Source organism: Rutilus rutilus, assembly GCF_951802725.1.
Source record: "Rutilus rutilus genome assembly, chromosome: 10".
Classification (NCBI taxonomy): domain Eukaryota; kingdom Metazoa; phylum Chordata; class Actinopteri; order Cypriniformes; family Leuciscidae; genus Rutilus; species Rutilus rutilus.
Genome location: NC_140215.1, coordinates 14488902 through 14504335, shown reverse-complemented (window position 1 = coordinate 14504335; position 15434 = coordinate 14488902). Strand labels below are relative to the sequence as shown.

Here is a 15434-nt window from a genome sequence, read left to right as displayed (position 1 = left end):
AAAACAGGTCGCAATGGGACGAGTCGTGGGAGGCAAACAGGTCTACCTGTGCGTCGCCGAACTGATCCCAAATCAGCTGAACCGTCCGGGGATGGAGTCGCCATTCTCCAGCGAGAGGCCGAACTCGAGACAGCTCGTCGGCCGCCTGGTTCAGGTGTCCCGGGATATAAATGGCTCGAAGCGACCTCAGATGCTTCTGACTCCATATGAGGAGGTGGCGAGCGAGTTGCGACATACGGCGGGAGCGTAGACCACCTTGATGGTTGATGTACGCTACTGTTGCGGTATTGTCTGATCGGACTAGTACGTGCTGACCCCTGAGCAGCGCATGGAAGCGGTGCAGGGCGAGACGTACAGCCAGCAACTCGAGGCAATTGACATGCCAAAGGCGCTGGGGTCCTGTCCAGGAGCCCGCGGCAGCATGACCATTGCACATGGCGCCCCAGCCCGTGTTGGAGGCATCTGTTGATACAACAACATGCCGGGAAACTCGTTCTAAGGGCACTCCGGCCCGTAGAAAACTGAGGTTCGCCCACGGGGTGAAGGTCTGACGGCAGGCTGGAGTCACTGGGACTTGGAGCGTGCCGTGTTGCCATGCCCACCTCGGGACTCGATCGCGAAGCCAAAGCTGAAGCGGTCTCATATGAAGCAATCCCAGCGGCGTTACTGCGGCTGCGGATGCCATATGCCCCAGGAGCCTCTGAAAAAGTTTCAGTGGAACCGCACTCTTGCCCTCGAACTGACGAAGACAAGTCAGCAGTGACTGCGCGCGCTCGCTCGTAAGCTGCGCGCACATGGCGACCGAGTCGATCTCCATACCGAGAAAAGAGATCCTCTGCACGGGGCAGAGTTTGCTCTTCTCCCAGTTGACCCGAAGGCCCAGACGGACTAGGTGCCGGAGCACTAGGTCCCTGTGTTCGCAAACCTGGTCTCGAGAGTGAGCTAGGATCAGCCAGTCGTCGAGATAGTTCAGGATGCGAACCCCGTGTTCCCGGAGGGGAACAAGGGCTGCCTCGACGACCTTCGTAAAGACGCGAGGGGACAGGGCTAGCCCGAAAGGGAGAACCGCGTACTGGTATGCCTGCCCCTCGAAAGCAAACCGTAGAAACGGTCTGTGTCGAGGTAAAATGGAGACATGGAAGTAGGCGTCCTTCAGGTCGATCGCTGCAAACCAATCCTGCGGCCGCACACACTGGAGGATGTGTTTGGCCGTGAGCATCTTGAACGGCAGCCTGTGAAGGGAGCGGTTCAAGACGCGCAGGTCGAGGATTGGCCGTAACCCACCGGACTTCTTGGGTACAATGAAGTAAGGGCTGTAGAAGCCGGACTTCATTTCGGCTGGAGGGACAATCTCGATCGCACCCTTCGCCAGCAGGGTGGCGACCTCCGCTCTCATGACAGGGGCATTGCCACCGACCATAGTGAAGCGGACTCCCCTGAAGCGGGGAGGAGATCTCGCGAACTGAATCGCATAGCCGAGCCTGATGGTTCTCGCGACCCAGCGGGACAGTCTGGGAAGCTCTAGCCAGGCCTCCAGAAAGTGCACCAGCGGGGTCATACGAACCACAGACGTACCGTCGGTGGGGCAGCGAGGCGGAATGACCGGCACCGGCGAGGGTGGCATAGCGGCCCTGTGCGGGGGCACGGTCATTAACCGCGTCCTGCCAGAGGAGGCCAGGGGAGGGCGCGCGTCCCACGGGGGCGTGCTCTGGCAGGGGTCTGGCGACAGAGGGGGATGAGAGGAGCGTGGCCCGTGGGCGGCGCGTGCTGTCATCCCACACCTCTGGGACAGAGGAGGGCGGCAGTGGCGGGACCCGAGGGTGGCGCGCACTGCGGCCCTCGGACTCTGTCGGCTCAGGATTGGGGAATTCAATTCTGTCTTCAACCACATCAAAGTACTGCTCGTCGTTGGACGAGCAGCGGGGAGTGGAGAACAAAAGATTCTCCCCCGGCCCTCCACCGGGGGAAGGAGTGGCCCTGCTACCAGCTCCTGGGACAGAATTGAAGCCAACCCTGAGCAGCCCGTCTCAGGAGCGCCGCTCGGCCTGGCGTTTAGCGGGCGGCGGGGCTGGAGAGGGCTGTGGCGCCTGCCTGCGGCTCCCTCCACAACGCGGCCCGGGTGAAGGTTGCTGCTGGGGCCGTGCGGGAGGGGCGGCCGCGGGAGGGCGCCCTCGGCGGCGAGCAGGCTGAGGATTCTGTGCCGACGGCTGAGCAGCAGAGCGTCGGGGCAGAATGTGCTTGATAGCCTCAGTCTGCTTCTGGGCGGTCGAGAACTGTTGGGCAAAATCCTCGACCGCACCGCCGAAAAGGCCGGCCTGGGATATGGGAGCATCCAGCAGACGAGTCCGCTCGGGCTCACACATATCAGCCAGGTTCAGCCAGAGATGTCTCTCCTGGACCACAGCTGTGGACATCACCAAACCCAGGGAGCGCGCGGTCACCTTCGTCGCTCGGAGAGCGAGGTCGGTGGCGGCGCGCAGCTCATCAACGAGCCCTGGGTCTGTCCTGCCCTCGTGCATGTCACGAAGCATCCGGGCCTGGTAGACCTGCAGAATGGCCATGGCATGCAAAGAGGCAGCTGCCTGTCCCGCCGCACTGTAAGACTTCGCCACGAGAGTGGACGAGAATCCACAGGCTTTGGACGGGTGCTTAGGATCACCACGTGATGAAGCGCCTGCCGGACACAGCTGCATCGCGACAGAACGTTCAACCGTGGGAATCCCAGTGTACCCACAAGCATCAGCTCTATCGAGGGGAGGAAAGGCGGAGAAAGCCGACGAACGATCGCGGGAAGACATGGGAGCCTTCCAGGACCGCGTGACTTCCTCATGCACTTCCGGGAAGAATGGTATTGGGGTTGGGCGGCAACGAATGTCAGCGGCCGCTCCCAAAAACCAATCATCCAGCCGCGAGCGCACTGGATCGGGCGGCGGGGACCACTCGAGCCCAATGGCCGCGGCTGCCCGGGAAAGCATGGCAGTCAGCTCGGGATCAGACTCGGGCAATGCTGGCACGCCCGAGGGCGGCAACACAGCCAAATCCTCACTTCCCGAGGACTCATGCCCACCTTGTGATGCAGTGATCGACATTGCATCCTCCTGTGGAACGCCAAACGAAACGCGCGGGGCCTCCGTAGAGGGACCGGCGGTTTCGATTTGCACGCTCGCGGGTACCAATGCTGAAGAGGGGTGTGTGGACCGTGGACGTATCGGCGGTTTGTCCCACACAGATACCCTCAGGTCACCCTGGCCACCAGCCGAAGTACAGCCTCTCGGGGAGACCGTAGATCGGGGTGTGGATGAGGGGACTCTCGCTCTGATGAGCTCATTGAGTCTCGACCGCAGCATGGAGATGGTCATGTTCCCGCAATGAGAACATGAATCATCCACAAACGCTGCTTCAGCGTGATCAACGCCCAAACACGCTAAGCAGAGATTGTGCCCATCAGGAGAAAATACATCGCGACCACAACCAGAAGTGCACGGGCGAGACATCTTTAAAAAGACGTGCCACATGCAATGCTCTTTTTGTGAGAGGAAAACTCCGCGGATGTTGAAGCGAACAGGGAGAAATCACACTAACTGTCAGATCACTGACAAGATCAGCAGGGAAGTGTGCACTCGCTGAAATCGCCGTCACACCAACACCGGAGAGCTCGCTCGTCTCGAAGGTAAGAGAAGACTAACTCAGAATCTTTGGCTTGCAGGAGTGGAGAAGTTCTCGGCTCCGAAGCGAAAGCATGTCTGCATTGTGCAGCGTACTTCCTTATATACCCTCTGCGGCGGGCGGAGTTACACTATGCAAATTCCGCAGACCCATGGCATTTCATTGCCATTGGCTCGTTTTATATACTCGAAGGTGATAGGCTTCTAAGCGAAACCCCAATCGTCGTCATCCGACGTAACTCGGAGTGACCACGAAAGGGAACCGAGGTTACGTTAGTAACCGAGTACGTTTTCTACCATCTTGCTGACAATGTTTCTTTAGTCATTCAGCAGTCTTGCAGCCTGAACCCCTGCAGGATATCCACCCTTACACAGTTGTCAGACAACGGGATGAATATGAAATAGTGACTGAAACGCAGCCCATTAAGACTACATGTTAACTAGCTCTCCCTTCCAAACTGTTAATCTGCACTAAAATCCTGATTTATAATTGAGACATCGTCTGACAAATTCACCATACACGTACGATAAAGACAATGTTTGTGCTGTGATTTCGGCTATGGTTAGGTTAGAAGCAACAGAATATCTATTCTAACTGAATGCGCTGTTCCTCTCAGGCTCAGCCACTCGCTGAACAGAGTAGACACAGAGAGAGGTGTGTGTGCGGTGGGAAATCAAAACCTTGCGCTCGTGCGGCAGTACCGGCGAGTCTCGGAATCTAGATAAGGCTTGTCCAAGATCTGTTGCTAAGCGTTTTTTGGGGGAAAAAAAGTCGCTAGAGGGGTCTGAAAAGTTGCTAAATCAACTCGTTGGCAACACTGGTTTCATGAAATAAAAAATAACTAACCTAAATTTTACTTTTTATTTTATTTAAAATACTATGTAGCTAGTTGTTTTTCTAAAATTATTTATGCATTTTCTGAAGAAGAAAAATTTCTCACACATTTTTCTCACACAGACTGCACCATTTTTTGAAGACCCATATTTTGTGTTTGTGACAACTGCTTAAACAGGTAACAAAACATGCAGAGTAAGTCTTTGAATAAACAAAAGAAAAAACCCTCTGTACTGCAGTACCTTGTGGTGTTTTCTGATGGTTTATTAAAAGCAAATCTTTTAAAGATATGTTGCAATTAAATGTAACTGGTGAGGCTATTGCTATAATTGGTATTGGGAGATTGTTCCGACCGCTGAGATCCCATTGGCTGTTTATGCTCTGAATCAGCGCTGATCTATGTATGCTTTAAAAAGCCTGCTGCTCACCACCGCCTCTCTATTGTCCATTAATTGCAGAGTCATGTACCAGAACACAGCTAATGACAATTTCAGCTTCAAGAGAACATGTCGCCCTTATTTATGGCCACTCAGAGTGATGAGTGCCTGGCTGATGAAGAGTGTGTGTGTGCATGTGTGTATGCAGACAGACCGAATGCCCCAGACGGCACAGACGACGTGGGATGGCTACTGATGTGCCGTCTGTCTGCTTAGCAGCAGGAGGAGGGGTGGACAAGGTGAGGTGTATGAGTGTGTGTAACACAAGGGAGGTGGGGGGACGGCATCGACGTGACCTGAAACTTAACGACAGAGACGAGAACGGTTGAAGAAAAGTGTGGGAATATCTGGCTGCATCGCTGCCAGATTTTTAAACATGAATATGTTCATTCACGCTCACAGGTGACCCACTAACAGTTACATTGATATGGAGACGGCATTATCTGCTTTGACTGCTGGGCTGGCTGGATGACAAACACGGAGTCAAAATCATGGAAATGGAGGGTTGAAATGAAAACACATTTACCCGGTACAGGAATTAATTGTTGTTGCCTATGGCAGCCAGAGAAAAGCAATGCTGTTAATTTCAAATCACAGAGAATTTCATATCTATAATATGAATAAATATTCTAATCCAAATTCATTTCAATATTTCTTATATTTGATGGAAAACCCACTGGGTCTCATTCACTAACTGTCTGTATGCATATATCTACATGCACATATCTACACATTAAAATGACAAAAATCATTACTTCATACTGTAAATAAAATTGCCCTTATTACAGATCGATTAATTTGGACTTTTTTAAATGAATATATGGTATTCATTTTCTAGCCCTGCCAGGATAATGCTAAGCATAATATCATAATATCAATCTCAGCCACTGAAATAGTAAAATAAAAAATAAAAATAATATAATAAAACAAAATAAAATAAAATAAAGTGATAAACATCAATTTGCTGAAAATCAGAAATCTCACCGCAGAATTTTATTGACAGTGGTTTCCTTCTCTATGAGGTTACGGGCTCGGATGCTAAATACTGACTTTCGGAGCTAGGAAGAAAAAGAGGTTTACACAGTAAGATGCACACAGATCAATACGCAATATAATTCAGACATATACATTTACAAACAACTACTGTATTATTATGTGGGTAAAGCTAAATTGTATATCAGCAAATAAAAGCATCCCAATATAAATCAACAAAATATTGTTATATAACTGCTGGTTATTTAGGTCTTGTTGCGTGGGAAATAGATCTGTTCCTTTCAGAGCATTCATAAGCTTATTGTTTAGTCCCTGTGTGTACTGAGGGGGCAGACTGTGGGAGTTATGGAGTGTGGTACCTTCTGATCTATGTATTTATTATCCTCAATGGCAGACCTCTTGGAATGGTCGCAGGATGAGGACGATGCTGAGGGAAGGCGACGGAACAGACAGCTGGGGTCCTGCTGCTGTCGGTCGATGAACTGCTTCATGAAGCTTTCCCTGTGGCACACGCCCACGGGCACACGCATAGCGAAACAGACACACGCAAACACAAAAGGGACTTCATGTTTTCAGAGGATTCTTGAGGACAAAGTAGGCATTCAGTGTAAAGGAATAAGTATATTTGCAAGCATGCAGGTTTGTTTTTAGAAGAATGAATCTTTCATGAAAAATCTTGTTTAAATTTGTTTTTCATTTTCTGATAAATCTGATTGATGGCTCCCATGGTATTGCTATGCAGTTGACAAGGCATTCTAAAAAGGCTTTTAGCATATAGCCACAGTAGCCAGTTGATAATCCAGATCTAGTTGCTTACTAATCGAAGACACCACCAAGAAAGCCCAATGATACTCTGGCTCATATACATATAAATTGGGAGCCTCCTGTAATGTAAGATTTTTTTGCATGTTTTATCATCCATCAAATGAAAAAGTCTGATCACTTTGAAAAGTAATAGCCCACCTATCTTCAACAATCCACTAGATATGAGGTATCATTCAGTGCACATAGTACCTGATTCTGGGCACAGTGAAGTCTGAAGGCAGTTTGGAGATTTTCACCATCTGTGGTCGATTGGGGAACTTCTCAAAGATCCGTAATCGCAGAGGAAGTTTCTCTTTCGTATCAGCATTGGCTTCACTCTGTTTCAGCTGTGGAGAGAAGCCAGGAGACTCACTTGAAACAAATGTTACATTCAGTGACTCAACCGAAAGACACTGATAGGCCACATTGTGTTTCCACACATAGCCCTCAAAACATTTGGTAGACAGTCCAAAATTGACATAAGTTATCCATCTCTACTCCTGATTACCCCTTTTGAAAACTCAGCTAGTCTTCAAGTAGAATGCAAAGAGTGTATTTTAAATTCAGTTCCTCACTTCTGATGGTGAGAGAGGAAAGGGTTAGCCTGTATGGTGCAACGCTCTGAATTAATGTGCTCCTCTGAGGCTTAACTGACTTCATGTGCCACAACCTTTTATCTTTCCCCATGTCTATCAAGCAACATAAAGGCCTCGGATGATTAGGCCGGAGCACACTAGAGGACCACTTCTCATTCTCCTGTCAGAAGAGATGCATAAATTAAAGTGAATAAGATAAAACCAAGATGACAGATTGCTTCATATTTTCTAAACATACATATGAATGCACATTAAAAATATCTACAGAATGCTCTATTGATATAAAAAACATAAAACACATGTAACTACAATTTTATTCACTAAAACAGTAACACTCATGCTAACAAAACCCTAACCATAACAACATTTGTTAATTAATAAAACATTTGTAGAGAACAAGATGTTTTTTTACCAGGATTTAAAAGCAAAACATTATGTTAACAGAGTGCTGTTCTGCTAGGCTGTCCAAAGATGGCAGCAGCGCACAGCCTCAACGCAGTTATCCATCCATTACAACAATGGCTGTCAACTAGTTTTGCTTCAGGACCCAGATTTTACATAGACATCAAGTAGAAACCCAATACAGCTCCAACACAGTTTACCATGCAAAAATAAATCAAACAAATATGTCATTATAACCTAATGTTTAAATGTTTTTGTTTTTGTTTTTTGTTTTTTAAGCCAAAAAGGCACAAAACAGTGATTGGCAGTGATTTTTTTTTTTTTTACAGTATATTGTGTAGGTTTGTTTATATGGTATTGATGACGCAACCTGTCTATGCCGGCATCTCTCTAATTTGTCTAGCTTCTACCTTGTGACATAAATTTGTGCCAAAATACCATAGAGTTAGATATGCCTATTTATTTTGTTATCTAGGCATGATTTTATGGTTAGTTTTATTTTATTTTATCACTAGGACCCTCAAAATAGACCCACAAACCATTTTTGGTTCACTATCTACCAACATAGTGCCTATTAGGGAAGCAAAACAAAACCAAAATGAGGACACATTCACACAAGCAGGCTAAAACTGGTCAAACAAACAAAAATGTCATGAATAACGGAGAGCAATTAATTTAATTTAATTACATATGAAAGGAAACATTGAAATTCTTTAACTGAAAGCGTCTGAGCGCCTGTAGATAAATAGGATGCATTTCTGATTAAGAGTGAGAAACACCAAAATTAGGTTCTCTGATGACTGCTTATCTTTAGAAATAAGCAGGTGACCTGGACCCTTCAGAAAATTTAAATAATTTGGCAAGAGGAACCAAGAGGAACCGACAAAAAGAGAGAAAAGCTAAAAATGTCATTGCATTATATTATTGTATTATGACGCATGATTTTTTTCATTCATCACTTGAATTGTCCGTACATTCAGACATTAGCAGTGCACCACACATGCTGTTCTTTCATAGAGTTACAGACAGCAGGTCATGTTCTGGGCTGGAAGGGAAGCCCTACTTTGAAGAGGTTGTGCTAATGTTGCTGAAAGCCTACAGTGAGGACGATGCCGTTGGATGCTTGAGCCAAGAGGAAATGTGCTCAACACGGATCTTGATGTTTTCAATGTTTTCAGATGAGAGTAATCACCTACTCAAACCAAATGTGGCATGCTGCCACCAACATGCTGGGTTGTGCAATGTAACCAAAAGCTCATGGAATAGGTCCGAACGAATGTGTGTGGCCATTGTGAAATGGATCCATTGTTTATATACAACAAACATTCACAACAAATATTCAGACTTGGTATGAATAGTACTTAAGGGAGGAAGAATGCATTGGGAAACCGACCGCTTGCTGTGCTTTCATATTCTTGGCTGCTTGGTGGAAAACATAAAAACCGGTTTAGTCTGCACAGGAGCAAATTTAGATTTCCCTGTCTCCTATCCAAAACAAAGTCTACATCTGTTTCCGGGCAACTTTATTGTAAGAGTGTGTGTTTGAAATCTCACAAGTCCCAAAGGCTCCAATCAATAGCTCTGCACTCTACAGGGTGGCTTCAACTCTGCGTTTTACTCGGCAACAGCCTCTGATTAGCTCTCACACAAAGACACACGACACGGAGCACTGCGGAGAGAACAGGCGCTTCTAAGTAATACCAACACAATTGACATCCCTCAAGTATAAGTACCCAGATAGCATGGTGACATTGATACAATGTTGAGTTTTGATCCAAACCATCATTTTGGCTGAGATTGACATTTCAATGTTTAAAGTGTGTTGGATCAGCATTGAAATTTTGATGAAAGCCAACAGCACACATGGGTGGAGACAGTGACATTGAACTAACAGTGATTTGTAGTTGATGAGCACAAGATCATTCAGGCATGTATCTCTGCAGAACACTAGTGGGTGTTTCTCAATCAGTGGGGCGGTTTCAAACCACAATGGCCATTTTCAACCGCTTTACCCGATTTGCTCTAATCCACTGGGGGCCTGGTTTAGGGGTGGGCCTTCATGATTTTAGCAAGTCTGTTGAAAAATGGTTGAAAAACATTTATTGTAGTTTGAAATTGGCCACTGATTGGTAAACACCCATTTTGCTTTTGCATGTGCACTTCTCAGTAGTCTAATGCTTCCTCATTAGAGAAAAAACATAGGTGCATCCTATACAGAAGTCTTGTTTGTTGAAGCACCTGACAAACTTACATGAATTCTCTAGCACAGTTTCAAACAATGGTGCATCTACCTTATTTCTCTGTCCCTTTGTTTTGCGTGCTTATTTGCGGTTGATTTGTGTTGTTACTCACTGTAATTAGATAGATTAAAAAGTTGTTAAAGTGTCTGAATAAAGCATCTATTTTTCTCCATCTTAAAAAAATGCACATTGCTTTAGTAAAGTGTATTAGGAATTTCCTGAATAAAGTTCTACTGTCATTTAACAGATTTCTTGAAGTGCAGGAGACATCAACTTGAGCAAGAATGTTACACTGCAAACATAGCCCACGTCTTGCATCCGCCAGTGCTTGCATGCAGAGCACATTGCTCCTTTAGAAGGAGTGAAGGCAGATGAAGATGGACAAAAAAAAAAAAAAAAGAGAAGCACCCTTCTGATAATGCTGACATTGACTATACACTGAGTTGTTGTCGACAGCATAATAACCTGACCTGGGACTTGATCATATCCTGTGCCTTATCACTGCTTAATCAAGTAATCATTCATATTCCTGAATCTGCATTAAATTTGAGAAATGTAACTGAAACAATAACAAAAAACATCTTGTGCTTATTAAGAAAGTGACTGACATGGCATGACATGTTGTGATATTTAAAGAGATTAAGGTCTACATAAGGTGAATCTGCAGCTTCAAAGGGATAGTTCAGCCTGAAATGAAAATGATGTCATCATTTATTCACCCTCAAGTTGTTCCAAACCTGTATGAATTTCTTTCTTCTGCTGCACACAAAAGAAGATAGAGTGAAGATATTTGGTAAGAGAGTTGATGGTAGCCATTGACTTCCATGGTATTTATCTCTTGTTTTCCTTTAAAGAAATTTTCATTGAAAAAACCTAAGCTCTTTTATTCTACAAGATAAACTTGTTACTTGAATGCTATGTATAGTTTCACAGAAAATGAACTGAGATATAGTTAATGGCTATAGCTCAGAGGTGTTTGTTCCTCTTTATAAGAGTTTAGCTCCAACCAGTGATGGGTCATTCATGAACGTAAGACGGTTGGGTGAAAGTTGGGTGGTGTGGCGCAATGGATAAGACACATGCCTTTGGTGTGAGAGACCTGGGTTTGAATCCACTGTGAGACACCAATGTGTCCCTGAGCAAGACACTTAACCCCTAGTTGCTCCAGAGGCGTGCGACCTCTGACATATATATAGCAATTGTAAGTCGCTTTGGATAAAAGCGTCAGCTAAATGAATAAATGTAAATGTAAATGTAAGACTCGGAAGGTAAAGTAATTATTTATGACAGTCAGTAAAATGATCCGAACTTCCCATCACTAGCTCCAACACACCTGCCTGGAAGGTTTCATTGATCCTAACGACATTGATTAGCTGCCTTAGGTGTGTTTAATTAGGGCTGGAGATAAAATTGGACACCCCTGCCATAGTGCTTTTTTTTATATTGAAGCATTAATAGATTTTAATAAAATAAACAGAATTTAACGATACTATAATCATAGTTCGAATATTTTGTGTTCAGGAATTTCTTTTTTTAAAAAGTGAATCATATTGTAGTACATAAACATTCTTGAATGTGACTGTATGTATGACAACTGAATTGACTTCTTCTTGAGTAACATCATGCTTTATTTTTCAGATTTCAGAGAACCCAAAGGAAAAGAGGCAGTAGTCTGATGTAAGACTGATTTTTAAAAACCTGAACCGTTGGACCACCTGTAGTTATGACATCAGACTTCTGAAGCCAATTTTATTTTTAAAGGTTGAAATGCTTTTGTCCTATTTCTCCCCCTTTCTTTTTTAAAGAATGATCTTTTAATATATTTTTGTCATTGATTGATTGAATAAAATAAATAGCTGGAAAGGTGTCATTTATATTTTTAAAGGTTTTCGCCAAATTTTGAAATGGTCAGGAATTTGTTGACGCACCATTGAAGTGTAGTTGAACTATTAATGTTGTTTCAACATTAACTTGTACATCAGATGGCAACATTGTTTGACATTCCTTTTCAGTTGTATTTTCAGTGTTTCAACAAAATGTATTTAGAATCAACATCACATTACATTGATCAAACCACATTACCAAAGAATATTTTTGTTAATTTCAGAGTTAATTCAACAGCAGTGATGTAGATTCAACATCATAGTGTAATGTTGATTCAACAATATTATCATTGATTATTACGAAACTTCGTAAACGACACTAAAAGACTGCTTTAAAACTTTCACAGAGACCTCAAACAGAAAGCACAAAGCCTTTATTTAAAGTGAATTTCGTTTTGTATTAATTGTATCTTAATTTTAATCAATGTTTCATCAAACAATTGCCTGGATTTAAAAAATAAGAAGTAATTATAGGCTAGTAGACAAGAGATAATCAGGACACGGAGGCGCCGGTGCGTGAACTGGAGCTCGTCTTATATATGAACCGAAACTCAGCGCCTACTTGCCTCACAGACATATCTACTTTTAAACAGAACAATTCAAAACTAAAGAAAACAGACTGCTCTCTGCTTATGTAATCCGTATGAAATGTGCATTTCTCTTTGGCGCGTTCACTACTGCGAGATCGCGAGTCAGCATCGTCAACTTCATCTTTGCAGCTGACACTGACACAGAAAACACTTGTTTATTAATAAACAATTAAAATGTCTCCTTGCTATATTTGACATATTCATAATCATAACTTTTGCCGGTTCTTTGTGACAGCTTTTAGGTGCTTTTATTGGCAGCGCCACCCTTACATTTTACATGAATGCGTCACCACCGCATCAAAAACATGATTGTGTGATGAAAACATGATGAAAAACACCACCTAAACATAGCCTAACTGGTTAGAAAGAAAACACTGAACAAACAGAGTAATGCGCATACGTCCATCTCGCGAATGTACAGTCTTCTTCTACCATATTCTCCCATTAGGCGCTTTTCCACTGGCCAGCGCGAGCACAGAGACCGAAATCATGCCTCGCGGCACTCCTGTAAAACCTGCCCTAAAAACGCCTTTACTGGACTATGTCACACAATACAAAGGTACACCAGCAAGAGATGAATGAAATAAATCGCCATACAAATATATCAGAAGCTGTCATTTAGTCTTTATTTACAAATTTGGACACCACACGCGGCTATTGACTGACCACGAACAGGTAATAACTTACTTGCATTTTTCATTCGTTAATGTCTCGCGGTCTTGCTGTTTTTTACCCCCCTTTTTTTTTAACAATTACATTTTTCACACATACAAAAGTGTGTTGTAACGCAAGCGTTACTGAACATGTACAGAGTAAAATATTACTGAAAATTGATTAGTAATGCCTTACACTACTGCGTTACAGCAAATGCAATACTTTTGTAACGCGTTACTCCCAACACTGCTTATCAAGGAGGCTAAATGCTAAAAGGAAGCTAAACACTCAATACTGCTATCCAGGCGGAGCTCTGGTGGCGGATGCCTCAGCAGGACGACTCTCTAAAGCGAGAGGAACTCTAGCAACGCCACCTTGAAGACAGTTAACCAGGGAGGCTTCAGCATAACGTCTAGTGCCTCTAGTGCCTCCATGGAGCTCTCAGAGCGAAAGCTTCAGCATAACGAACCTCTAAAGCGAGAGGAAACCTTACTACGCTTTATGCTAAAAGACCACTTGGATATGTTGTCTAATGCGAAGCTCTGGGGAGCGGAGCTTTCAGCATGACGACTCTTTATATATATATATATAAAAAATATATATAAAAAAAAGAGTAGAGCAGAAACCTAGCAAAGATCCCCTAAGGGTGGTTCCACCAAGGAGGCTCACTGAGAGCCATACAACCAATTGATGCATACGGCTGTCTGCCAGAAGCTAGTATTTTTAGTCGATAAAGTTTTAAATATGGATATTTTTCTTACACGAACACATCGCTTCACTTCACTTCAGAAGACCTTTATTAACCCCCGCAGATCTGTGTCGAGCACTCTAATCGTGAATAGATACGCTTTAATGGACTTCCAAAGTCAAACAGCCATTCACTCTCATTATCAAGCTTGGAAGAGCCAGGAATTTTTTTTATATAACTCCAATTGTACTCGTCTGAAAGAAGAATGTCATATACACCTAGGATGGCTTCAGGGTGAGTAAATCATGGGCTAATTTTCATTAATGGGTGAACTATCCCTTTAAGATATAGGGGTGAAGGGCCAGTGGTTGTTCTGTAGGCAAACATCAGTGCTTTGAATTTAATGCAAGCGGCAATTGGCAACCCGTGAAATTTTATGAGGAGAGGTGTGACGAGTGCTCTTTTTGGCTATTTAAAGACCACTCTTGCAGCAGCATTCTGGATCAGTTGTAGAGGCTTGACAGTTGATGCTGGAAGGCCTGCCAAGAGAGCATTACAATAGTCCAGTCTGGATAGAACAAGAGCTTGGACAAGGAGTTGTGTAGCATACTCCAATAGGAAGGGCCTGATCCTCCTAATGTTGTATAAGACAAATCTGCAGGACCGGGCAGTTCTAGCAATGTGATCTGTGAAGTTCAACTGATCACCAATCGCAACTCCAAGGTTCCTGGCTGTCCTGGATGGAGTTATGGTTGACGAACCCAGCTGAATGGAAAAGTTGAGATGAAGCTGGGTTGGTCGAGACCAAAAGCAGCTCTGTCTTTGTAAGGCTGAGTTGGTGGTCCTTCATCCAGCAAGAAATGTCTGTCAGGCAAGCCGAAATGTGAGCATCTACCATCGGATCATCTGGTTGGAATGAGAGGTAGAGTTGTTTTATCAGCATAGCAGTGATAGGAAAAACCATGTTTCTGAATGATAGATCCTAGTGATGACATGTAGATGGAGAAGAGAAGTGATCCAACCCCCGAGCCTTGAGGCACCCCAGTGGTTAGATGTTGCGTCGTACACACCTCACGCCTAAATGACACCCTGAAGGACCTACCTGAGAGGTAAGACTTGAACCATTGGAGTGCTGTTCCAGAGATGTCTTTCATCTTGAGGGTTGACAGGGGGATCTGGTGGTTAACTGTGTCAAAAAAAGCTGACAAATCCAGCAAGATGAGTACTGAGGATTTGGAAGCTGCTTTTGCTAGTCTCAGAGCCTCAATAATCAAGAGCAGGGCAGTCTCAGTTGAGTGTCCGCTTTCGAAACCAGACTGGTAGTTGTCCAGGAGGTTGTTCTGTGCAAGAAAGGTAGAGACTTGGTTGAACACGACTCGTTCAAGTGTTTTAGCAGCGAATGGAAGAAGGGATACCGGTCTGTAATTTCCTAGAAGTGCTGGACTTAAGAGTGGGTTTCTTAAGTAGAGGGGTTATCTGAGCCTGCTTAAATGCTGTGGGAAATGTACCAGTGTGAAGAGAGGTGTTAATGATGTGAGTGAGTGTGGGTACATCTGAAGAAGAAATGGCTTGAAGGAGATGAGTGGGTATAGGATCAAGTGAACAGGTAGTAGGGTGATTGGAAAGGTTGAGTTTGGAGACTTCTGT

The 15434-nt window shown here is 44.5% G+C and overlaps 1 protein-coding gene across 1 annotated transcript in view; it reads right to left on the bottom strand.

Moving 5' to 3' along the window:
• Nucleotides 1–15434, bottom strand: part of nalcn (sodium leak channel, non-selective) — a 133248-nt gene that overhangs the window by 41561 nt on the left and 76253 nt on the right. The window contains exons 18-20 of the mRNA XM_084421475.1: nt 6945–7081; nt 6290–6431; nt 5922–5995 (exon numbers count right to left, since the gene is read on the bottom strand). Coding sequence (XP_084277601.1) covers nt 5922–5995; nt 6290–6431; nt 6945–7081 — 353 coding nt within the window. The remainder of the gene's footprint in view (nt 1–5921; nt 5996–6289; nt 6432–6944; nt 7082–15434) is intronic.